This window comes from Neophocaena asiaeorientalis, unplaced genomic scaffold, assembly GCF_003031525.2.
Source record: "Neophocaena asiaeorientalis asiaeorientalis breed wild unplaced genomic scaffold, Neophocaena_asiaeorientalis_V1.1 scaffold265, whole genome shotgun sequence".
Lineage (NCBI taxonomy): Eukaryota > Metazoa > Chordata > Mammalia > Artiodactyla > Phocoenidae > Neophocaena > Neophocaena asiaeorientalis.
Window position 1 is genome coordinate 3,254,667 of NW_020172172.1, and position 24,081 is coordinate 3,278,747.

Here is a 24,081-nt window from a genome sequence, read left to right on the forward strand (position 1 = left end):
TCTCTAGGGGGTTTCTGGAACTCTCACTTTTTATCTTACATGCTTCTATTATTTATGAATCTGTTTTTAGTGAGCATGTATTACTTTCATAATTCTTAAACCAAAAACGTAAGTGAATAAGGATTGAACATCTAAAGCCTATAAAGACAAAATGCTTAGTGTTTCATTTCTTGGACCTGAGTTCACTTTCAGCCAGAGCAGTTCTGGGCCACAAGTACAACTCTGTGAAGATCCTTTATCAGGCTCCTCTCATGTATGCATGTGGGCATACACGCATACCACACGTGCACAACTACCTACGCACCTCTACACACGCACACACACACACACAGGGTTGTCCAACTCCGCATGTGCATGTGGAACGCACGACTTTACAGTACCTGGGGCAGTTCATAGAACATTCTTGTGTATTTATTGGTGCAAGGGAGTAAATAGCCAGGGCTGAGCAGGCAGAAAAGAACGTGATGAGACTGAAAACCCAACACCCACCACCTCCTCCACCATCCTAAGCAGATGACACGTCCTGTGGAATCCATGGTGCCCTCCTGATTTCGGGCTTTTCCCTTTTGTCTTCAAGATGGGTAAACCCAAGAAAATGTGGCCGTGAGGATGGGCACTTATCCACTCAGGTCATGTCGTGAGATGCCCCCGCTTCTTCCCCCTGCAGTGAGGTGAGAGTCCTGCCCAGACCGTGGGGGGCTTACGGGCCCTCGTCCCTGAAGAGTGTCAGGTTGTGCATCTGGATGTGGCTCAGCAGGACCTGTCCTCGCCGCTCCAGGGTCTGGAGGACCTGCCGTAGGCCCTGTTGCCCGCCTTGGCTTTCCCAGAACACTGGGTCTGTCTGCAGTGACTTGAGCAGCATATTCTGTAGACACCCTGATGCGAGAACCTTCACGACAGACTCAGGAAACCTGGAGGAAGGTCCCGCAGTCCCATAACAGAAAGGAAGAGCAAAAGCCATCTCAGAGAGTTTCCGTGAAAGGCCAGGCCAGTCGGCCAGAACTTGCACAGCTGGGGGCCCGCAAAGCCAGCCCGCAAAGTCTCCAGGGCCACCTGCTGACTAGCTATCCAGGAACTCTTCCACCCGCTCTGCTGTGACAGCAGGCAGGGGATAGAGCTTTCGATGGGTCCCACCTCCCTGAGTGGGTGAATCCACTCTGCTGTCCCGGGTGAAGTGAGGAGCCCTAGGAAGGCCCAGCCGCTGCAGGTGTGAGCAGGGAAGGTGTCTCCCAGGCTAGCTCCCTGCCAGGGAAGGGCCAGCCTGCCCACTCCCCAGCAGGGCAGCCCATGTTGTGCAGGGCCAGGAGGCCCTCTGGATACTGGGGAGGGGGCAGCCCATCATGGACTTGAAGGGCCTGCTGGCTGTATCCCCTCAGCTTTCCCAGGACTCCTCACCCCCTTCTGAGGCTCATCCAGCAGCTTTTGTCTGAGGGACTGTGGGCTTCTCTGGAGCCACAGTTCAAGGTCTACAGCAGGGCCATCAAGCCTCAGCCCCTGAACCTCCACCCAGCCGCTCTGACCCTCACCCGTCGATGCCCTCCAGCAGCCGGAAATTCAGCTTGTGCTCCGGGCGCTGAAGGTTGCCGGCGTTATCGATGTAGACCAGATGAGAGAGATCACTGCTCCGGACCTCAGGCAAGAACATGGACAGAGACAGAGGAGAGTCAGGGAGCAGCCTAGCCAGGGCCCCTGGACTCTGTCGGGGCTCAGCAGCTTGGGGGGCCCTGAGCTGTCAGTCCCACCACCCAGCCTGCTACTCGCCCAGATGCTCCCCTCGCACTGTGCTCACTCCACGCCGCTGCCGTGCTTAGGACATCCAGGCACCCTCTCAGTGAACCCTCCCAGCGACCTTGGGAGGTGGCCACTGATACTAGCCTCATTTTACAGAAACAGAGGCACAAAGAAGTAATTTGCATAAGGTCACACAGCTAATCAGTAGCTGGCTGGTTCAAACCTGGACCCGTAGCCAAAAGCCACAGCACCTTCTGCAAAATTGCAAGGCAGAGGGACTGATTCCTGTTCTGGCAGCCGAAGGGCTGAGGAGCACGGGTGGAAATGGGAAGGGGCAGAGGTAGCCCACCCACGGGCTGAGGCTGCGGGATGTATCGTACATGTGCACCCTCACACACGTATGCCCGCCCACGTGCGCCCTGTGCCCCTGTCCCAGGTGTTCCCCTGAGCATCACCGAGGACACAAGACACCCTCCATCCTCAGATAGCACTGCCCATCCTCTGTCCCCACAGTTTTAGGGCCTCTGAAAACTCTTCAAAACTGAAATCAGGGCTTCCCTGGTGGCGCAGTGGTTGGGAGTCCGCCTGCTGATGCAGGGGACATGGGTTCGTGTCCCGGTCCGGGAAGATCCCACATGCCACGGAGCGGCTGGGCCTGTGAGCCATGGCCACTGAGCCTGCGCGTCCGGAGCCTGTGCTCTGCAATGGGAGAGCCCACAGCAGTGACAGGCCTGTGTACCGCAAAAAAACAAAACAAAACAAAACACCAACCAAAAAAACCACTGAAATCAGCGGCAGGGAATTCTTTAGCACCTTAAAACTCTGGTATGGTGGGAACAGGAGGCCATCTCTTCCGGCTCCCACCCCCATGCACACACTCCATTCCTACACATTTGCCAAGATTCCCTGGTAGTTTCCCATAATTCTCTTCAGCAACCTGGGCTTAAATTATGAACTTCTGTCTTCAGGACCTCAGCTTCCCCTCTCTCTGCTTCTTCTACCTCTCACCCCCCTGCACACACCAGGGATCATCTATTTCTCGAAACCCGATGACCCCTCCCTCCAAAAACTGATATCGGGAAGGATCTGTGAGACAGCTGCCCACCAGGGGTAAAGGATGGATATAAAAGCCCTCCCTCTCCCAGGAATATTTGCCTTTTACTGGGGAAGGAGAGAGGTGGCTCTGGGGCAGGGGAGGGAGAGTTCCCACCGCCCAGCAGCACCACGAGGCAGCCCTGGCCTGCGGGCTGGTGGGGCTGCCTGACGCTTGGCCCAGGGCAGCATCTGACGGCTACCGTCCAAAGCAGCTGGCCAAGGTGAGGCGGTGAGGACACCAGCCTCACTGGGAGAGGACAGAGCAGCCCCTCCCTGGGGTGGCGCTTTGCTCCTCGCGCAGGAGAAGCGGCTGTTCTGCCCCACCAGCCTCTCACCGATGGCCTCGGCACATGGCTTCCCACCCTGGGCTGTAGCTTTCACAGGACGCAGCACAGCGCTCCTCCAACAGCCCCAGCCTGTGAGCCATCAGGGGCCAGGAGAGCGCCCTGTCACTGCCACCAGCCAGACATGCAGCTTGGGAAACCCCCTTCCCCGCTCCAGGCCCCAATTTCCATATTTACTGGCTCATTGAGGACATCCTACTAGACACACAGTTATCACACTCTGCTTCCTGGAGACTTAGGGCGTCCCCGGAGTCTTCAGGGCTCAGAGGCGTCAGTGACAACAGCTCCAGCCCACACCCCATACCTACCTAAACCACATCCTCAGAGTTCCACCTGTGTCAGTTCTATATATTAAGGCTTCCTGAAAACATTTAAAGGGTTCTGCTGCTGAAAAGAACAGGATTGGGACACCCCAAGGTCACGTGATCTCTGACACTTGCCAACAGCATCTGCTGATGGAGACAGGAAGACCTGAGTCTGGGGCGACCTGGGGACATACCAAGATGTGGACCAGCCGCAGCTCCCCCGGGTTCCGGCATTTCTCTCGGAGCCTCTCTTCCACACAGGGGTCTGAGGGCTCGGGCTCGAAGCCGCAGCAATAGCGATCCAGGCGGTCGTGGACCTGCGGGGACACCGTCCTCTGAGGGCCCAGCACTCGGGCCGCCGGAGCCCTGGGGCCACACGCTGGGGGCCATCCTCAGGGATCTTGGCGCTGGTCAGCTCTGCTGCTGGTCTCCGGCTGTGATGGGGCTTCTGCTTGCTCCTCAGCCAGCCTGCCCTGCACCAGGACTGCTTGCCCACACTGCGTGGATTTCCACCCAACATTCACTGCTTAATCTCTGCCACTGGCCCTGAGCTCCAGCCTGGGGCTGACTGTCTGGTCTGCCTGGGGAGACCCACACATGACCACTTTCTCTTTAATCAGCAAATGCTACGTCAGGGATTCCTCCCTTTACAGAGATAAAAATCTTTTAATGACCATCCAGGCAGCTCCTGCCTTAGGACAGTGCTTTCACCCTGCAGGAGGCCTGAATCAAAGTCAGGAAGGAGAGCAGTCCTGTTCCTGGCTCCTCTTACACTGGATGCCTAAAATGGGAGCAATGACGCTCCCTCAGGGATGACCACGATGTGCTTTAATAAGAAATATGGTCTCTTCCCTGGTTCCTGGCACAGAGCTCCTAAAACCCCTGCAATTTGCTCAGTGATATGAGTGTCTTTTGTTATTCATAATAAACCCTCTGACCATATCAGAGTTTAATAAGGTGACTCAGCGGGGCCCTTAGATCACTTCAGGCTGATTGCCAGATAGACAAGTAGAGAGCAGAACTTTCAACCCTACCCTCCAACTACTGGGAAGAGTAGGAGAGCTGGAAACTGGGTTATAAAAAGTCTTCAACAGTGAGACTTGGGGAGCTTCCAGGTTGGAGAACACACCCACATGCCAGGAGGGTGATGCACCCCGACTCCATGAGGACATACAGGGTTGTATACTTGGGACCCTTCCAGACCTCTCACCCCATGTACCTCTTCAACTGACTGTTCACGTACATCCTTTGTCATAAACCAGTACACAAAAGTAAAGCGTTTTCCTGAGTTCTATGAGCCATTCTAGCAAATTATTAAACATGCGGAGGGGGTCATGAGAACCCCCAACTTATAGCCAGTTGGTCAGAAGTCCGGGTGGCCCAGGATTTGTGACTGGTACCCGAATCAGCAGTCTTGTGGGAATGAGCCCTTCCCTTGTGGGATCCGACATTGAGTCCAGGTGGATAGTGTCAGAATCAAATTGTACACCCAGCTGGAGGTGGAGAATTGGTGGGGTCAGAAGACATCACTCAGATGACCGGCACCACTGCTGCATCTCTATCTCACCCACTCCTCACTGCAGCCTTGCAATAGAAACACTACTGTCCCCATTTACATAGGGGGACACTGACCCCAGACTTGCCCAAGGTCCTACATGTGAAAGCAGTACAGCCGGGATTTGAACCGAGGTCTGCCTGGCTTGAGCCCAGTGCTCTCTGTTATCCTGCCCCGCTTCCCCGAAGGTCGGGAAGGGTGAGCCAGTTAGAGGTCAAGTGAGGTCCCCATCATTACACTAGTTAAGGTTGGAGAAGAGCTTTCAAAACTGTGAAGGAGGCTGTTCTGCCAACCCAAGCCGCAGATCTGATCCAGCTTTAGCCAGCACCACCATCGTGCCTCCCTCTGCCACATGCAGCCAACCCCCTCCACAAATGGCAGAGGGGACGGGGGCGGGGTTGGGGGGACGACACAACCTATAAGCCCCAGGATGCGGCGCTCATCAAAGCCGGGCCAGCCCCCTCGCAGTCCACTCGGGCCCAGCTCAGCGCTGGCCGGAAAAGGTCTCCCTCCATTTCCATCTTCCTTTGTAGGAAACTCTCACATGTTCTGAAGAAATACAAAATTGATTTCATTCTACACAAGCCAGAAAATAACTATAGTTCTATTCACCAATCAACCTCACAAAACCGGAGTCCAGAAATGAGACAGTGTTAAACAGTCCCAGCTACTGTCCCAAACCTGGAGGACAGGCCCAGCTTGGCCGGGGGCAAACAGCCAGAGCCCTGTCCAGGCAGCGAGCCCACGAATGAGCCCCCGGCGCAGACAGTCACTGCTTTGGTCTCCCAGACTTTGGAGAACAACAATTACAAGTAACAGAAAAGCCTGGCTCAAAATGGCTTTAACTGTAGGGGAAATTAAGATCATCTACTGCAGGAAGTCTCGTGGTGGGGCAGCTGGGGGATTTAGCAGCTCCTACTGTCACGGTAAGGACTCGGGTTTCTTTCTGCTTCTCACTGTACCCGCACAATGTTAAGGACATCCCTTTGTTGTCTCAGGAAGCCTGCAGGTGGCTGTTGTGGGTATGTTTTTCCTTGTTATGTCTAGAGAGAGGGAGATAGAGACACAGGAAGGGAGGGAGGGAGGGGCAGGGAGGCGAGGAGAGAAAAGGAAGCTATCCCCCAACAATCACGGAATAGAAGTCCTTCCTTTCAGCCTGACTGGACCATATTTGGACACAGGATCATCCCTGGTCCAGTGGCAGCCAGGGATGCACAGACCTCTGAGCCCAGGCATGGGGGGAAGGTGAATCACACCAGGGCTCTGTGCAGAAGGAACGAGAGCAATCAGCTGGGTGCACCGGAGCCCCAGTATCCTCGCTCAGGCTCGTAACGCAAGTGTTGACCGGGACAGGGCTGAGGACGGAGCCCTGCGGCATATGCCCCAGAGACCTCTATTTGCCCTGACTATTTTTGAATCCACCTGAGGCTAGTATCACGCCCCCATATTTCTCCATATGGTCCTAGAACTTAGCGGGTGAGGGTGGTCCTCCTCCATGCATTCACACACATGCCTTCCTCAGCAGGAGCCTTTGAGGCTGCCCACATAGAGGTTTAGAACAGAGGTCGGCAAGCCTTTTCTATAAAGGGCCAGACAGTAAACACTTCAGGCTTTGGAGGCCATACGGTCTCTGTCACGACTACCCACCTCTGCCTCTGTAGTGCATGTTGTACGTATTCTACCTAATATGCAAACAAATGGTCAAAGCTATGTTCCACAAAACCTTTACTTACATACACTGACATTTTAATTTCATATAATTTCCATATGTCACAAAATATTCTTCCTTTGAGCTTTTCAACCACTTAAAAATGCTAAAACCATTCTTAGCTCATGGGCCATACAGAAACACAGAGAGGGGAATTTGGCCTACAATCTGGGCCATGCCTGTGACCCTGGTTTGGAGCCCAGTAGATCTGGGGGTGAATCGTGGCTCCACTGTGTCCTAACTCCATGACCTAAGGAAGTGAGTTAACCCCACTACACCTCAGTTTTCTCATCCACAAAGTGGAGCAGTGATACTCCCTCAGGACCTCACTAAGGACCACACAAGGTGATGATGTAAACAAAGCAAGGGTGGTTGTCCTGGAGGGCCCTGGAAGGGACAGGCCCAAAGGCCTGGAGGAATCTCAGGGTTCCTCCCTCCAGAAGCCCCGGCCCCACCCCACCTATAGGCCTGAGAACCAGAGTCTGAAATAAAGCAAGCCATGACAATCTAGCCACTCTCTTCTATGTGCAGGCCTGGTTTCTGGAGTGCAGACAAATCTGTGAGATGGACACCACCTACCAAGTCCTCTTTGGCTGGGAGAATACACGCCAGGACAGTTCTAGCAAGACTGAAATACAGTAACTGCTCTGGATTTCACGTGATGCCTGATGCACAGCCAGCCAAACCCCCTTTCTCCTGCCAAACGCTCCCTGACCCTGTGCAGACTTCAACTCGCTGCAGCATTGCAAGTTGAAATGCTGGAAGCTACAAGGAATAACAGCCCATGTGATACAGGCGGCGCTGGTGTCCCCAGATCTACACCCATTTGAATGCTGAACAGGAAGGGGCTGGCCAGGTGCAGTTGCCAGTGTGATTAATTTGCCACGCTGTCTGGGAACTTTTTACCACTGAAGAGAAATTCAGTTTAAACTGCAGTAGTCAAGCAGGACCAAGCTTAAGCTTCATTCCCAAATTGCTTCAGGATTTGATTTTTTCCCCCTTTTTGAAAAAATGAGGAGTTACCAAGAAAAAATGATAATCCTTTGCAGTTTTGGTTTTCTGATGAACCTAGCAGAGTTGGATGATCGTGAAGTTTTTGTTTAATTCTAGTTAAACAGTTGTGAAGCCCTTACTCTGTGCTGGGTACCGCTCTGAGTGCTTTACCCATCACCACTCATTTAACCGCTCCCAGCAGCCAGGAGCCAGATACAGTTATTATCCCCATTGCAAAGATGAGGGAACTGGGCTTCCCTGGTGGCGCAATGGTTGAGAGTCCACCTGCCGATGCAGGGGACACAGGTTTGTGCCCCGGTCTGGGAAGATCCCACATGCCGCGGAGCGGCTGGGCCCGTAGTCACAGAGGCTAGTAACGTGCCTAGGGTCCCACAGAGCGAAAGTGGTGGCACCTAGGGACTTCCCTGGCAGTCCAGTGGTTAAGACTCCACGCTTCCAATGCAGAGGGCGCGGGATTGATCCCTGGTCAGGGAACTAAGATCCCACACGCCACGCTAAGACCCCACATGCCTGCGTGGCCAAAAAAAAAGAAAGAAAGCGGTGGCGCCTAGACTCAGACCCAGGCAAGTATGGCTCTGACCACTGAGTCAGACTGGGTGGCAGGCACACGTTTTTTGGCACCAGAGAGTACAAGCTCCCCAATGCAAAAAAGAAGATATGGTTCAACCTGATCCCCAGCACTTGTTTTGCACAACGAGACTCAGCTGAGGTTTTTTGAGTGAAAGGATGAATGAATGAAGCGCATGGCTGGCTGACAACAGGAAGGATCTGGGGCTGGGGTCGGGGGGTGCTTCACATGAGGACTGATCACCGAAAGCCTGCCTGTCAGGTGAGCCCTACATCCCTGCCCAGGATACCAACACCAGAAGGCTTCAGGGGGAGGCCTGGCTCTGGGGTCCCCAAACAGGACATCTGGTGGGACAAGGCACTGCAGTCTGCCAAGAGGGACACCAGGCCCAGCTGTGGGGAGGGGAGGTCTGGGAGTAGCCCAGCACAGGGCACGAGGGGTGGCCCGAGTCCTCTAACCTATCCACCAGGCTCCTGGGCCAAGACGCGTTCCTCAGCCAGTGCCTGATCTGAGTCTGGTGCATTCCAAAAGAACTGCCTGCTGTCCCTGGTGGCCCTGCCCCCTATGCAGGACCTTCCCCTCACCTGGGGACAGTCACAGGCCCAGGTTCTTCTGGATGGGAAGGGTGGCTCTTGGCCGGGCCAGCTCACTGCCAGATTGCCCCAGAGTGGCAGCATCTCTGTCCAAGGAGAGCAGCAGGACTGGTCTGTTAAAGAATTTGTGAGGCTTTGGGGAGGTCGGGGTGGGAGAGGAGTCGGTTACTCTGCACTGACTCTTACTCTCCTCTGATGACTCCCTCTGCAGTGCTCCCTTGGTGTCCTGACAGAGGGCAACCTTCCCGGAGGCCCAGGGGAGGAACATCTGGATGCCTCATCTGCCCCAAGCCTGAGGCCAGAGGTCTCAGCACCAGCTCTGGATGTGGGTGAAGAGACTGGCTGGTGGGCTTTGAGGAGATGGTCTGAGAAGAACTAGACCTTATCTAAAAAGACATCTGTAGATCACCCTACATTTGAAACATCAACACAAAACCCAGCAGCCGTGAAAAGACGAATCCACCACAGCAAAATAGGTTCCAATCAAGAAAACTGGGATGAGTCACCATGGGAACACCTTTCACAAAACGTCCCCACATCAATACACTAGAGGGGGGGAGTATTGTGAGCTCCTCCATGGATACTCAAAAGGCATTTGATATAATTTTTACATCCATTCCTGACAAGAAAAACTCTTAATAAAGCAAGAATAGCAAACAGTTCTTCAGTCAAAAGCCAGCATGATGTTTAATGGCAAAACACTAGAAATTGTCCCAAAAAGAAACAAGTCAAGTCCATCATCCCATTACTATTTACCATTAATCTAGAGGCACCACAACTGTAGTGAGGTAAGAAGAAAGAAAGAAGAGGCAATGAGGAGACAAAGTGCATTCATTACAGAAGAAATGATGGTATACTTGGAAAACCCAGGGGATAAACCAAGCAACTGTTAGAATCAGTACAAAGTAAGCAAGAGGCCAGTAACCAAACTATAACACAATGATAATGTCCTTCACACAGACCAAGAGCTACGTGCCAGAACATATTGAGATAGGCTGGGACCTGGGACCCTTTACCAGAGTGCCTGCAATACAAAGAAACTATAAGGGACTTAAAATAACTGCACACAGGCTCAGTGGGGCAAATTATGAACAATAAGATACAAAAAGGTCACAAACCGACTGTCACTTCTGAGGTGCCGGGAGCAAAAGGAGGGCCCCGCGCGCGTGATCCCTGCACACGGCACCACCAAGGGGGTGTGCAGACCACCTAAGCTATGCCTCCTGTCCAACCCACCCGTCCGCCCACAGCCTCACCCCATTTAAGGGACCAGCTCGCCCTCGCCGTGGGAAGTGAGCAAGGGAACCTGTTTCTTGTTTTCGCTCCCGTGTGCTGCAGCACGAGCTCCAATAAAGCCTTGCCTGAATTTCTCATCTGACTTCTTATCAATTTCTATTAATTTAGGTCTCCTGCCCATTTTTGGATGGGGTTGTTTGTTTTTTTGATATTGAGCTGCATGAGCTGCTTGTAGATTTTGGAGATTAATCCTTTGTCAGTTGTTTCGTTTGCAAATATTTTCTCCCATTCTGAAGGCTATCTTTTCGTTGTATATGTATAGCTGGTTCACTTTATTATAAAGCAGAAACTAACACACCATTGTAAAGCAATTATACTCCAATAAAGATGTTTAAAAATTTTTCTATTGATTAAAGAGTCCAAGAACCCAGGTCAGTAACAATATAATGGAAGGAAAGAGGCCATTTTCAGTGGTCACAAGAAGATGAAATAACAGTATCATCCCAACATGGAAGTGAAGATCTATCTCAAGAAAACATCAAGATGCTTCTGAGGAACAGGAATAAATGGAAAGACATAGCCTGTCCTTGGCTAGAATGACCCTGTATTTTAGGATGTAAATGCCCTCTATGTTAGTCCATGCAAATTTAATTTGATTCCAGTAAAGTCCCAAAAGGACTTGGGAAGGCAAAGGAAGTAACAAGCTGACTCTAAATTTCACAGAAGAATAGTATGTAAGACTATCAGAAAAATCTTAAAAAAGAGCAATGAGAAAGACCGAGCACTCCCAGTTATTAACTTAAAATATAAAGCATGATAATTAAAACAGTGTGATTCTGACACATAAATAGACCCTTTACTGGAACAGAAGAGTCCAGAAATAGACTTTTTAGTACATATGGAAATTGGCTATATGATAAAGACAGCATTTCAAATTGGGGGAAAGAATGATTTTTCAACAAATGGTGCTGGGACATTTGGGTTGCCATCTGAAAAAAAATCATTGTTTTGCACCTGATCTCTTATTCCAAAATAACTTCCAGATGGATCAAAAATATATGTAAACACATGGGAGAATTTTTTAAATAACCCTGAAATGAGGATGGCCCTTTAAAACATAGTACACTAACCTAGAAATCATAAAAGAAAAACCTGATAATGTTAACAACATTAAAAAATTTTTTAAATTTCTGCACAGCAGAAAGACTAGAAACAAAGTTTAATTGACAATGGAACCTGAGAGAAATATTACAATGCAATGAAAACAAAAGAATAATTTCCTTAATCTATATAAAGCTCTTAAAGTCATTAAGAAAAAGGCCAACAATCCAACAGAAAATGGGGCAAAGGATATGAACGATTAAAAAAAATCTAAAAAGAGGCAGGACGAGGGTGAGGCAGAAGAAGGCGCTTCTCGCTGTCAGGGACATGCACAGCAGACAGGCACTCCTAAAATGTTTGCACCTGGGGCCCCTCCCTTGCCTCATGAACTCATTTTCTATTGCTGCAAAACAAATAACCATGAGCTTAGTCACTTAAAAAGGACTCATTAACTCGGTTTCCATGGGTCCGAATTCCGTCCCGTTTCTGCCGGTTTCTCTGCCCAGGGTCTCAGGCTGAACTCAAGGCGGGGCTCCATCTCTTTTGTAACTCAGCCTCCTCTCCTGGGCTCAGTCAGGTTGTTGGCAGAAACCATTCCTCGTGGTTTTAAGACTATGTTCCCCGAGATCTCAGGGTCCTTCCAGAGGCCGCCCCTCCCCATAGGCAGTTCAGAGCATGGCTGTTTACTTTCTTCCTCGAGGCCCTCAGGAAAATCTCTCTGATGCTTCATCTTTGAAAGACTCTCCTGATTGGCTCAGGCCCACCCAGGAGAATCTCCCTTTTGATTAACTGAAAGTTAACTGATTAGTAACCTGAACAATATCGCAATAACTTTGTATGGTGACAGATGGAAACTAGACTTATCGTGGTGATCATTTTGTAATGTACAGAAATATCAAATCACTATGTTGTACACCTGGAACTAACATAGTGTTGTAGGTCAATTATACTTCAATTAAAAAAGAAACACCCAAAGTTAACTGATTGATAACCTAATCACTGAAATGATATTCCATCTATTCACAGGTCTCATTCCTACTCAAGGACAGGAGTTAACACTAAGGGGGGTGGTTATCTTGGAGACCATCTTAGAATTCTGCCCATCACACTTCACCCTAACCGAGGTCCTGCTTTTAAATATATGTAAAGATGCTTGATGTCACCCTTTAAACACCCTTGTCCGGGCAGGCTGTTTCACCCCTCCACCGTTGGCTGCACCACCTGTGCAGGAGGGAGGAGTGCAGCACCCATCTCTTGGGTCTGTTGTAGGACTTGCAGGAGCTCATGTGTGGGCACTCCATAAACGGTAGCTACTATTATATTTCATGTCACTGGCTGGAAGCCTGAGAGGTCGGCAGTGGTCACGGATCTGGGCTCCTCTCTAACTGCCACAACACCTGATGTTCCAGGGAGCCCAAGCCAGAGGAGATGCCATGAACCATAGACTTGAACTCAAAATAAGGAACACACACAGGATCACAAATGACTGAACCCGACTCCCCGGGAAGGAAATGGGCCAACCTTAACCCAGAAGAGACCTAGAAGAAATGACTTTTCCAGAGTCAGTTAAGTCAGCAAAGAGGGCAAGGGTATGCCCTCTATGGCCAAGCCGCACTGGATTCTATCCCAGCTCCAACACTTAAGGCCTCGTGACTGTGGGCAAGTTCCTTAGCCCTTCTAAGCCTGTTTCCTCACCTGTGGAAAGGAGCTAAAAATACTGTGCCCCCCTAGGGCTGTTATGCATCAACACATGCTAAGTGCTGGCACAGGACCTGATGTGGAGGACATCAGACAGCATTTTATGCTGTCATCTGTTCTGGATGCATAAGTTAATTACGTGCCAGAGGCAAGGGCTGGACAAATGACTGTCACATTGTTTTCTGCCTCTAAGATTCTCTACCAGACCCGAAAAGAAATGGAGAAGGCCTTGGGATTCTTCTCAGTCTAGAGGAAGGAGTGATATTGGAGGAAACAGAACACAGCAGCACCTAGATAGGAAATCATACAGAGACCCTGGATTCATTCACTGATCTGTTCATCCATTCATCCACTCGTTCACTCATTCAACAAGTGCTTATCTAGGACCAAACCAAGAGCTTGGCCCTGTGCTAGGTGCTCGGGATGTGGTAGTGAACAAAACACAGAGACAGAAATGAACAAATAAATAAAATAAAACTTACATACTGTGCTGGGAGTCAGAAACAAAATAGATAGGATAGCACAAAGGAGAAAGAGGATAACAACGGGGAAGTAGAGTCAGGAGAGCTGAGGCCCTGGGGAGGAGGAGTCGGAGGCCCTTGCACCTGAAGAAACTGACCGAGGCCACGTGCCAAGAGGTGGGGCTAGAGACAGCAGACAGGGATGGATCACGTGGGTCCTTGCAGAACCTGATACCGAGGGCATTGAGATGCTTTGCCTTATGGTAACGAGGAAGTAACACAATCTGATTTACAATCATAAAAGAGGTATGTTCTCTACCTGACCAGTTGTCTATGAACTTCAGAGGTCTCCCTCCAACTTCCAGCTGCTGTAAGCTTTGGCCAGGGGCTTTCTCCAAATGCCAGGGAATTAACACCTCCAGGAACAGCCCGCAACCAAAGACCAAGGGGAGATTTCGCTATAAATACCTCGCATCCCTCACCTCTTTGTGGGCTAACTCTGAACGTGTATTTTATACCATTTCTCAGAATTTTCCTGTGGAACTAAGCCCCAGTCGCCCACAGTGGTGACCTGCTTGTTGACGCCCTTTGTTGGCTGCCTTCCTTCCATCTCACTTTCCTCTTCCCTACAGGTGTTTCCTGGGGTCCCCTTGCAGATGAACCACCACAGTGGAATCCTGGTCTCAGGGTCTGCCTGGGGGAAATGAAACCAAGACATCACTCCAGCTTCTGTAAGGAGACTGGATTGGAGGGGGACATAAGCGGAGGTGGGGAGACAAGTCCAGGTAAGAAAAGATGGCGGCCTGGACCAGGTTGGTGGGAGCCGAGGTTTTCTGGGGTCTGGACTTTCCAGAACATGAAGGCCCTTCATAAGCAGAAGCTGCAGAATGACTTCGTGAGCGAACATTACTCCCTCACAGGCTGTCGGAGTTCTCCACAGCTTCTCACCCAGTCGAGCCAAGCACATGCCCCCTAAGAGGAAGCAGGGCATGAGAAAAGAAGCCTGTCTAAAAGGGAAAAATGCAAATGTGCCCAACCCCCCAGCACTTCCTTCTCTCCCTCTGGCCTCTGGGTAGGAGGCCCTCTTGGGTCCAGGCACTACGGCCCTTGGGTTGGATTTGGCCTACGGCGGATGTGATGGTCATAGCTCCTCCCAAACACGGTTGGCTGTGCCACCTTCACTGTCCCAAGAGGAGGAGGACTTTGTGTCTCTCACCAGAGTGAATGCAACTCTGGCAGCAAGTAGCCCTGGCAGGAAGGCGAGTAGAGCTCTTTGAGCCCCTTCCCCCCAGCAACACACATACACACTCTCCCACCCACTGTGTCCAGCGAGTACGACCAGCTTCTCACTGACCCCCTCTCTTGGTCTTACTTCTCCCGATGACACAGCCCAGGGTGGGGTGGGAAGGCACCCACTCACTATCAGTCCTTTAGCTTTCTTAGAGAAACCAGTTTATTAATCAAGAACACCATCCTGGTCACGCCGGCCTGCTGAAACTTGGCTTTGACCTATCATTCACTGGGAGCAGCAGATGCTATTGGGACCCACCCCCGCTCCTCGGCACTCACTACTCTTGTGCATACTGATGGCTTTCTACCGCAAGTGCCTGCAGCTCTCTGCCTTTGCCCCTTTCTGGCTGCAGGAGCATGGACCTGCAGTCTAGAGGTTCCAGGAAGTCAATGCCCTCAGGAGCAGTCTCAACCAGTGATGGCTGGGAGTTAGTGGCCCAGCTTCTTTGGCCCTCGGGTGGGACGACTTGAGGCGTTTTCTACATACTCTCCCAAAGGTCTCTGCGGGATTGAGCCCCAGTTGCCCACAGCAGTGTCCGGGCACCATATGGAGAGTATGTGGGTTGATGTGAATGGTGTGCCCATATGTGGCTATAGCATGTATGTGGCTACGGTGTAAGTTCATGTACAGTGTGTGTTTTGGGGGCGTGTGTGACTGATCTGACTATTGTCTAACAAGTATTTGCTCCCCCTTCTACTCTGAACAGAGTGTACTTCCCTTCCCTGACATTGGGCTTGGCCGTTGACTTAACTCTAGCCAAGGGAATATTAGCAGAAGTGACATCAGCAGAGGCCTTAAATGTGCTTCTGCAGTTTGGCTGAGCCCTTGGGCTTCTTCCACTCCCCATTAGAAGGACTGCCCCAGGTGGTGCTTCCTCTTCAGCCTGGGCTCCAGAATGAGAAATGACGAGCAGACCTGAACCCACAGCTTTGGGCCAAGCTCAGCTGAGCCCAGCTGACCCATAGACCCTGGAGCAAGAAATCAAGAGCTGGTGTCTCAAGCCATTGAGTTTTGGAGAGGTTTGTTACATGGCATTATTTCAGCAATCACTAATACAGAGTGTTATGGGGGATTTGCAAAGCACAGGGTATGGTTTGTGGGATACGAGAAATGTGTTTGTGTATTTTGTGTCTGGGCAAATGTTATGTTGTGATACATAAACGCAGAATAACAAGGGTTTATATTGGATGAGACAAAACAGACGAGCAAGCATATGCAGAGTGGGCTGCATGTGGAGTTTGTACCTGGCTTCTGGTCAGTAGGGACCTCAGGTTCCTGGGCTGGGAAGCCCACAGCCCCGCTTCACCCCAACTTGCCTGTGATTTCTAGGAAGGCGGCATCCTCCAGACGGGGTGTTTGACTTGCCTGGTGTTCAGCAAACCCAGGAAGAGGTGGCACGAGGCCAGCCGAGTTGCGTCTGACCACACACACCCAACCTGCGTGTGCTTTGGCTGTTGAACCTTCCACCCCCATGGCAGGGCTTGGCAGCTGGGGAAAGGCTCCACACCACAGCCTCCAAAGACGGACAGAGGGGCTCTGTGTGGGCAGAAAGCTGCTGCGTGCACATCAGCTGGACTGGGGCTTTGCAAGGAGGGGCCTCCGAGCTCAAAGCCCCAGGCCATCCCTGTAAGCATCCCCTCTTCCTGCCCTCATTCATGGCTAGATGAAGAGGACTCTGTGAGTAAGTGGGTAAGCTCTGGAGTCAGACCATCCAGGCTGTGTCTCAGCTCCACTAGCCATGGCCTTGGGCAAGTAACTTAACCTCTCTCGGCCTCAACTGTTCAACTTTAAAACAGGGAGAAATGTAGTATCTCTCTAGTAAGGTTGCCATGAGGATTGGATGAGTTAATTCCTATAAAGTATTGGAGACAGTGCCTGTTTATTATTGAGCTTGGGCCACCCGCCAGGCGCTGTATGAAGTACATTACGGGAATGATCTTGCATGCACAAACCACACAAGGTCAGTGTTATCTGATGGAAGCTGGGCTCCCCCCAGAAACAGACCTTGAGACAAGAATTCAAAGCAAAACCAGTTTATCTGTGAGCTAATTCAAAAACACAAGCAAGGAGTAGGGAAGGGAGACAGGGAGGGCCAGCAATGACCACTGTGGGTAACTAGGGCTCGGTCCTGGTAGGGAACTGAGAGACACATGGAATACGCACCACAGAGCTACCCCAGTCAGGGAGCCGGGGCTTTTACACACCAGCTCCCATCAGTCACAGGAGGGCAGCTCCTGGAGGGAGCATGACCAGCTCTCCCAGTTTAACCAGGACTGTAAGTCTGTGGTCTGGGAAACCCCTGCATCCCAGGCTAGATGGCAGGCCACACTGTCTGGAGGGCATTAATTCCCAGCCCTCAGCCTGTCACACCCTGGGCAGAACAGGCTCAGGGCCCAGAGCCCGAAGATGCAGGCGCTGACGATTCAGAGCTACCATGTGCCCAAGGGCGTAAGGTTGGGACACCCAGTCCCACTTAGAGGTGAGAGAAGTGAAGCTCAGAGACGCAAACTAATCTGCTCAGCGTCACACAGTGGCAACGGGCCTGTGGGCAGGGGGTTCAAACCCAGGTCTGTCTGATGCCAAAGCCCATGCCAACCACCAGGGCCCACACTCCTCCCTCCACAAGGGCAGCCACGAGACAAGGGCTAGAGGAGCTGCGAGTATCGTGGGAGCCCAGCTAGTCCAGTGACTGGAGACAAACATCCACAGGCAGACAGGTAACATCCAAGGGTTTGGGGGTGGGTGTTAGACAATTAAGAGGTATGGTCTTCGGCCAAAAGGAGAGTATGGCAGCCTTTAAAGGGGGCAGCAGCTACTCAGCTCAGGACGATTCCTGCCACGTGGGAATGAAGGCCCCATGTTACTAAACCATCCAATGTTTCAAAGGAAGTGGGATTTTCATGAGAAATCTCCAAAGTATTAAATGTGGTCTGAGAATTTTCTAAAACACATTTTGAACCAAACTTATATGGACCAAAGAGGGCACATCAGTCCCTGGCTACCCGGTTACGGCACTGAACTCGTTCTGTGGTGCGTCCACTCACCCCAGTAGGTAAATTTAGGGCTAGTATTGATCTCTTTCCTCAACAGGGGTCCCTACAGAAATGGGGGCTGGCTTGGTGTGCATTTAGCACACGTAACCGCCTGCTTTGCGCTCTAACCGTTTTTTGTCTTTCTTTCTGGCCACATTTCCCCACTCGTGTCTCCACGGCTGACATCCAGCTCACAGGTCCCGGAACAGCCACACTGGCTGTTCACAGGTCACTTAGTAAATAGCTGATGCCTGCAGTCCCCCTGTTAACCCCTGGGCTCTGACCGCCAACCCCTTCTCCAGGACCCCCGAAAACTCCAGGGTTAACTCCTGGCCCAGCAGGGACCTCAGCTGGCCCTGTGGCTTCCTTCTCATTCTTCAGGGCCCAAGCTGGACCATTATCATCCCTTTATCTCTCCCCTCTCCCATTCTGTCTCTCCTCCACCTCGACTTTCCTTTCCGAATTATGCAACCATCTTGAATCCTTCTTGATTCAAGGATAAAACATTACCAACAGCAGCGTGCTGATAAATGTTTAACAACCAGCTCTCAGGGAATAGGGAGGAGTCCTGATTTGTAGCATTTGCTGATTCCCTTGATGTAAATACTCCTACGCTGGCCAGTTTCAAGCTACCAACATGGATGAATGTGGAGCTAGCAAGAGATATGCAGTAACTCATCATTATGTAGTATTTACTAGGTAGATGCAAAAAACCTCAAGAGCTCAGATAATAGTACAATGTAAAATAATTATGAAGTGATGAGTTCAGAGTATTATTACCTTTGTTTCTAATATAACTAATTATATTGTGAGTTTATATAATTTAGATTTTAATAACGCCTGTGTTTCACAGCCAGTCATAAAATTGCGAAATTCTTATGAGCCTACATGAGCTCGTTCCAGCACACCAATGGATGAATGAACTCAGAGGCAGAAAAATAACAAAAACGGGTGCTTGGTGATCAAAAGACAAGGACTAGGGGGAAAGTCACCGTCCATCCTCAGGTAGACAGTTCCGGCGTCTCAATTCACCTCAAATCCCCTACCTCCACTGCTCCCCACCCCTGCCCCGCCTGGACCCACTTACCTGCAGCAGGAAGTCGAAGAGTGCCAGGCGTGCCCACTCGGTGCGGTGGATGCCCAGGCATGCGGCCTGGCCCGGCTGGCTGCAGTCACGTGCCAGCAGGGCCTGGTACTGCAGCCAGCCCAAGGCCAGCGAGTTCTGGTCGTCATCTGGATCACCCAGGTGCTGCACGTCGGGTGCCCACCAGATGACGGGCCTTGCGCCACCGTCCGTGTAGCGGTAGGGCAGCAGGGGGCTGTGGAAGCGCCTGGCCACGGCAGGTAGGCTCCGGCGCAGCCCCAGCACGCGGTCCACATGGAAGGACAGGACCTCAGACAGGTCCCCAGGCCTCTTGATCAGGCCACAGAGCCCCTGGGAGCAGAGGTGGCTGAGCCCCGGAGACAGGTCCTGAAGGGCACCCTTGGCGGAGAAGCCAACCTGCAGCACCTGCCCGTGGCCAGGGACCCTGGCTTTGCCCACCACCTGCCCCTGCGCCAGCAGCTGGAGGGTCTGCACATCCTGCTCTGTGAGCCACGGGGGCACCTGTTCGCTGGTCCTTAAGCCACTCGACAGCCTGGGGGTCTCAGCGTCACACCACACAGATCCTTGCAGCTCCCCAACAGAGCCAGGCCACTGACGAGCCCCCGTGGCCGGGGAGGGACCCTCTGCTTGTTGTCCACCAGTCAAGGCTCTGTTCCTCAGTCCTGGCAGATCCCCGCCTTCTGCTGGATGAGGCCGGAGGGTCGGTCCAGCAGTAGCTCTCCAAGTCTGTAATGCTGCCATGTTGTGCCCTGCGAGGGGGCCATCTGGGGTGCCCGTCTCACTCTGTGCCTCCCAGAGGGGACCACTGTGCCAGGGGAGGTCCAGGTCTTTGGTTCCTGGACCCCTGACCTCATCCACCCTCAGGAGCACCAGATGCCGGGTACTGAGTCTCAGATCTCCTGGAGGTGCCAAAGTAATGGCCCTCTTGACCCTCCCTGGACGCCTGCTGTCCATGCCTGGGGACTGCCTGCTGCTGTCCACGCTCCCTCCGTGGCCTTGCTCCTCAGCACACACCAGGACGGAGCTCCCAGGCAAGGCCCAGCCTCTCCGGAACCTCAGGTTTCTTGCCCGCTGCCTCCAGCCGGAGCTCAGAGCCTGCCTGCTCTGGGGGACAGGGGCACCAGTTACCTGCTGGGGCTCCACGGGACCAGGGTCTGGGCTGGCGGCTGGGTGCTGTGGAGGGAAGCGGGTGACAGCCACCACAGACAGAGCCATTAAGAGGCAGAATGCCGTCACCAACCGCCTCTTGCCACGCAGCTTTCTCCAGAGCCAAGATGCCTGGGGGATGGGGTAGAAAAAGAAAGCTTGAGACCTGCGAAAACATCAGCCCTAACCCACAAGACAACAGGACGGTGGATGAAGAAACATCTTGGGTGAACGAAGAGGGGAAAGAGCAGAGCCAGGTGGAGTAACGCCTAGCTGTCCTCGAGAGGCACGGGAGCCAGCTGTGCTCCTGCCTCAAAGCTCAGCCTGCTCTGTCTCCAGGACAGCCCTGGCTGATGCCTGCAGGCAGATTAGGCTTCTCCTCCCTGAGTAAACTGCCATGATGACTCTAGTCAGCAAACACACTGAGAGCCTTTCCCCATCTTCCCCCACCACTAAGTGCGGGCCCCTGTCGTTTCGTCTCCACGTGATCCCACTCTGCGGACCTGCAGTCGTCTCCCACAAACACGCTCCTCCCTCTTCCGGGGCACACGGCCGCCCAGCTACAGATGACCTTGCCCGGCCTCCCTAGCAGCCAAGTGTGACCCTGGGACTAAGTCCTTGCCTATGGCCCAAAGCGGCCATAGGTGCTTTCCCCTCTCTGGGCACATAGGTGTGGCAGTGGCAGCTTTCCCCTCTCTGGGCACACAGGTGTGGCAGTGGCAGCTCCACACGTCTCGGCGAGGACGCACCCTGGGGCAGTGAGTTTTCAGCATGTGATCTCTGCACCAGCAGCATAAGCATCACCCGGAAACTTGTGGGAAATGCAAATCCGCAGGTCCTGCCCCGAAACCACTAGATCAGAAACAGGGGCGCAGCAACCTGTGTTTTAACAAGTTCTCCGGGTGATTCTGCTGCTTGGGCACCATGGAGCCACCAGAAGGAAGGAACTTGGGAGCTTGCGTGACCCCATGGGAGCAGAACTGGCAAGAGCTGTTTAAGCCACTGTATTTTGGAGCCCCCCTAACTGTGAACCTGAGGCACCATCTCCATCCCCTACAACACCCCAGCAGCTACATCCGTCCAGGCAGCCTGACCCCTGACCAAAGCTGATGGGGCCATCCTGGACCCTGATCTACACTGGGCCAAACTGCTCCTCAGCCCCGACCTTGCCCCGGGAACAAAGGCCTGTGACGAGTCAGCAAGGTTGGCTTGCTCTGCTCGTGAACTTGAGATCAGAGGCACGTGGCTGCCCAGCTAACGATGACAGCAGCGGCCATATGCTATTGAGAGCCAGTCTGCAGGGAGAGAGAAGAAACAGCTGCAAACCAGAAACCCAAACAGGAGGGGGCAACTGCCCAGCTTCCTGAAGCTTCCGGTTCCAGTCCTGACCTGGCCCAGTTCTCTGTTCTTCTTTCACTGGGTGGATTTAGCCCATTTCCATCACTTGAGATTCCATACATGTTTAGTCTTTGTTCTGTCATAATATCTTATGGTATATTTTTCGTATTTATAATTTTTGAAGTCTTCCACTATGTTTTCAGTTATGCTTACTTGGTTTTGGGGTGTATATTTCTTATAACATTTAGGAAATTTTGATCTGGATCCTACTGATTACCTTTATGATTATATGCCCTTAAATGTCTAGTTCTTTAAACAGTGGCTCTTAAACCCTAGTAAGAATAATCATACGATTATTTCCTTTCCCCCCATTCCCTACCATTCTTTCGCTATTCAATTTTAATCACTAGTATTATCTTTTGTAATGTTTGCCGTTGTACGATTTAAAATGCTTATGTTTCTACTATATTTTGTCAGCTTTAAATGATATTCTTTGGTCCCCAGCTATTATTCACGAACAGCATGTTTATTCTTTCTCCCACTTTTCCCTCATTCACCTTCCGAAGTTTTCTATTTGTGTCATTTCTATATTGTTAGGATATAAAACATGTCCCTTCTACTCTATTACTCCAATACTTACACTTGTTCGGTCTTAGTTCTTCAGTTAAACATATTCTTTGCATACGCCTGTCCCCTTTTGCCCTAGTTTTCCATTATTTCTTGGTTGACTGAAGTTAAAACTCCATAATTTTCTCAAGAAGTACTCATGGGTATAATAGCCTCTGGGTTCTTGCATGTTCAAAACTATTTTTCTATAGCATTCATACCTGAAAGAAAGTTTGGCAAGATATAAAATACTGCTCACAGTTTCTTTCTTGGAATAGCTTGTAGGTTCTGCTCCACAGTTTTCTAACATCAAATGATGCTGTGGAGAAATCTAAGATTAGACTGGCTTTTTACCCTGCCTAGGAGCCCTAAGAATTCTTTCTTTTTCTTCCCTTTTTTTTTTTTCATTTTTTCCCCAGCTTTACTGAGGTATAATTGACAAATAAAATTGTGTATATTTAAATTATTAAACGTGATGATTTATGTATAGATTGTGAAATGATTACCACAATCAAGTTAGTTAACTCATCCATCACCTCACATAGAACTTTTTGTGTGTGTAGTGAGAATGTTTAAGATATACTCTCTTTGCAAATTTCAAGTATACAATACTAGCTAGTCACCATGCTGTACATTAGATCCTCAGATCTTATTCATTTTATAGCTGAAAGTTTTTGTTTTTTTTTTTAGATTCTACATACAAGTGATACTATACAGTATCTGTCTTTCTCTGTCTGGGTTATTTCAGTTAGCATAATGTCCTCCAGGTTTATCCATGTTGTTGCAAATGGCAGGATTTCCTTCTTTTTTGTGGCTGAGTAATATTGCATTGTATACATGTATGCATTTTTCTGTGTCCATTCATCCATCAAAGGACATGTAGGTTATTTCCATGTCTTGGGTATTGTGAATAATGCTGCAATGAACATGGGAGTGCAGATATCTCAAGATTTCTTTTCCTTCAGATAAAACCTCAGAAGGGCTCCTCCAATTTCTGTTTGGGGTTCCAGGGGCCCCCTCTCTATAGAGTATGCTTTTTGTACCCTCTGTTATGTTCCCCTGGGCCCCCGACTGATTCCAGCTGTCCCTACAGTGGACAATCCCTCTGTACACTGCCAGCTTCCCACCTCAAGCCCCGGAACCATTCCCTGCTTTCTTGCCCACTCTCAGGGAGGCACAGAGGAAATTAACACCTTTGGGGACAGCCCTCAACACATAGGTGACAAAAGTCAGTGGGTAAATGCCCAGCCTCCATCCTTCAAAGGGACAACTCTGAGAGGCATCCTATATGATGCCACAGGATCATATGCCTGTGGGACTGAGATGCCCAGTGGGACTGAGCCTCTTTTCTAGAAAACAGATGATCTTTGTCTCCCCCTAAGACACCTTTAGCTGATGATCCTTTTGACGTGAGAGTCTAAATTTTTGTCTTTATTAGATATATTTTAATATGATCTTTATTACTATTTAACACACACACATATGTGTAATACATGCATAGATAAGCACTGTGAAAAACCCAGATAACACAGTTGGTCCTCCATAATCACGGGTTCCACATCCCCAGATTCAACCAACTGCAGATTCCATTATTGATGTTAACTTTTCAATTGTGTATGAGTTATTACCTCCTTTAATCCTCACAACAATGTAGGGAAATGGGAATTATTCCATTTCCTATTTTACAGATGAGAAAACGGAAAGGTCCAGAGTGCTAATTTGCCCAGAGTCACGCAGCTGGCAAGAATACCAGTATTTTTAATTAAAACTAAAAGTAGAAATGGCCAGGGACAAAGAATCTGTTTGGTTTTGCTTTTTCCTTCTACAATAAAAAGAAAACTATGTTTTCAAGTTGGATTCACAATCTGGATTCTCAAAGTTCTGGATACCACTAGGGAAAAATAAATCATCTTTTAAAAATGTTTCAAGAAGACAGACTGTTTTGATCCTTCTCTAGGCCTCACTTGGCTTCAGACAACCTGGGGAAAGTTGGCAACTGTGCAGCTGTGCAGAGAAAAAGGTTCGAAACGGCCATGAGCAGATGTCCCTGTAGGGCCACACAAGCAAAGCTTTTGGGAAAAGAAAAGCTGCTTTGATTGAACTGTAAAAACATCCTCTGAAGAGAAATATTCAGCTGAATAATAAAGAGCACTT

At 50.6% G+C, this 24,081-nt stretch overlaps 1 protein-coding gene across 6 annotated transcripts in view; it reads right to left on the bottom strand.

Moving 5' to 3' along the window:
• Positions 1 to 389: 389 nt before the first annotated feature.
• The window catches only part of GASK1A (golgi associated kinase 1A), an 84,075-nt gene continuing 60,383 nt past the window's right edge, over positions 390 to 24,081 (bottom strand). For 5 of the 6 annotated variants that reach the window (XM_024756158.1, XM_024756143.1, XM_024756150.1 and 2 more), the window contains 5 exons: positions 18,820 to 20,115; positions 3,670 to 3,792; positions 3,479 to 3,531; positions 1,527 to 1,676; positions 390 to 911 (listed from right to left, as the gene is read on the bottom strand). In XM_024756158.1, the coding sequence (XP_024611926.1) occupies positions 701 to 911; positions 1,527 to 1,676; positions 3,479 to 3,531; positions 3,670 to 3,792; positions 18,820 to 20,052 (1,770 nt within the window). In that variant the 5' untranslated portion in view covers positions 20,053 to 20,115 and the 3' untranslated portion in view covers positions 390 to 700. The remainder of the gene's footprint in view (positions 912 to 1,526; positions 1,677 to 3,478; positions 3,532 to 3,669; positions 3,793 to 18,819; positions 20,116 to 24,081) is intronic. The other variant, XM_024756173.1, reaches the window with a different exon arrangement.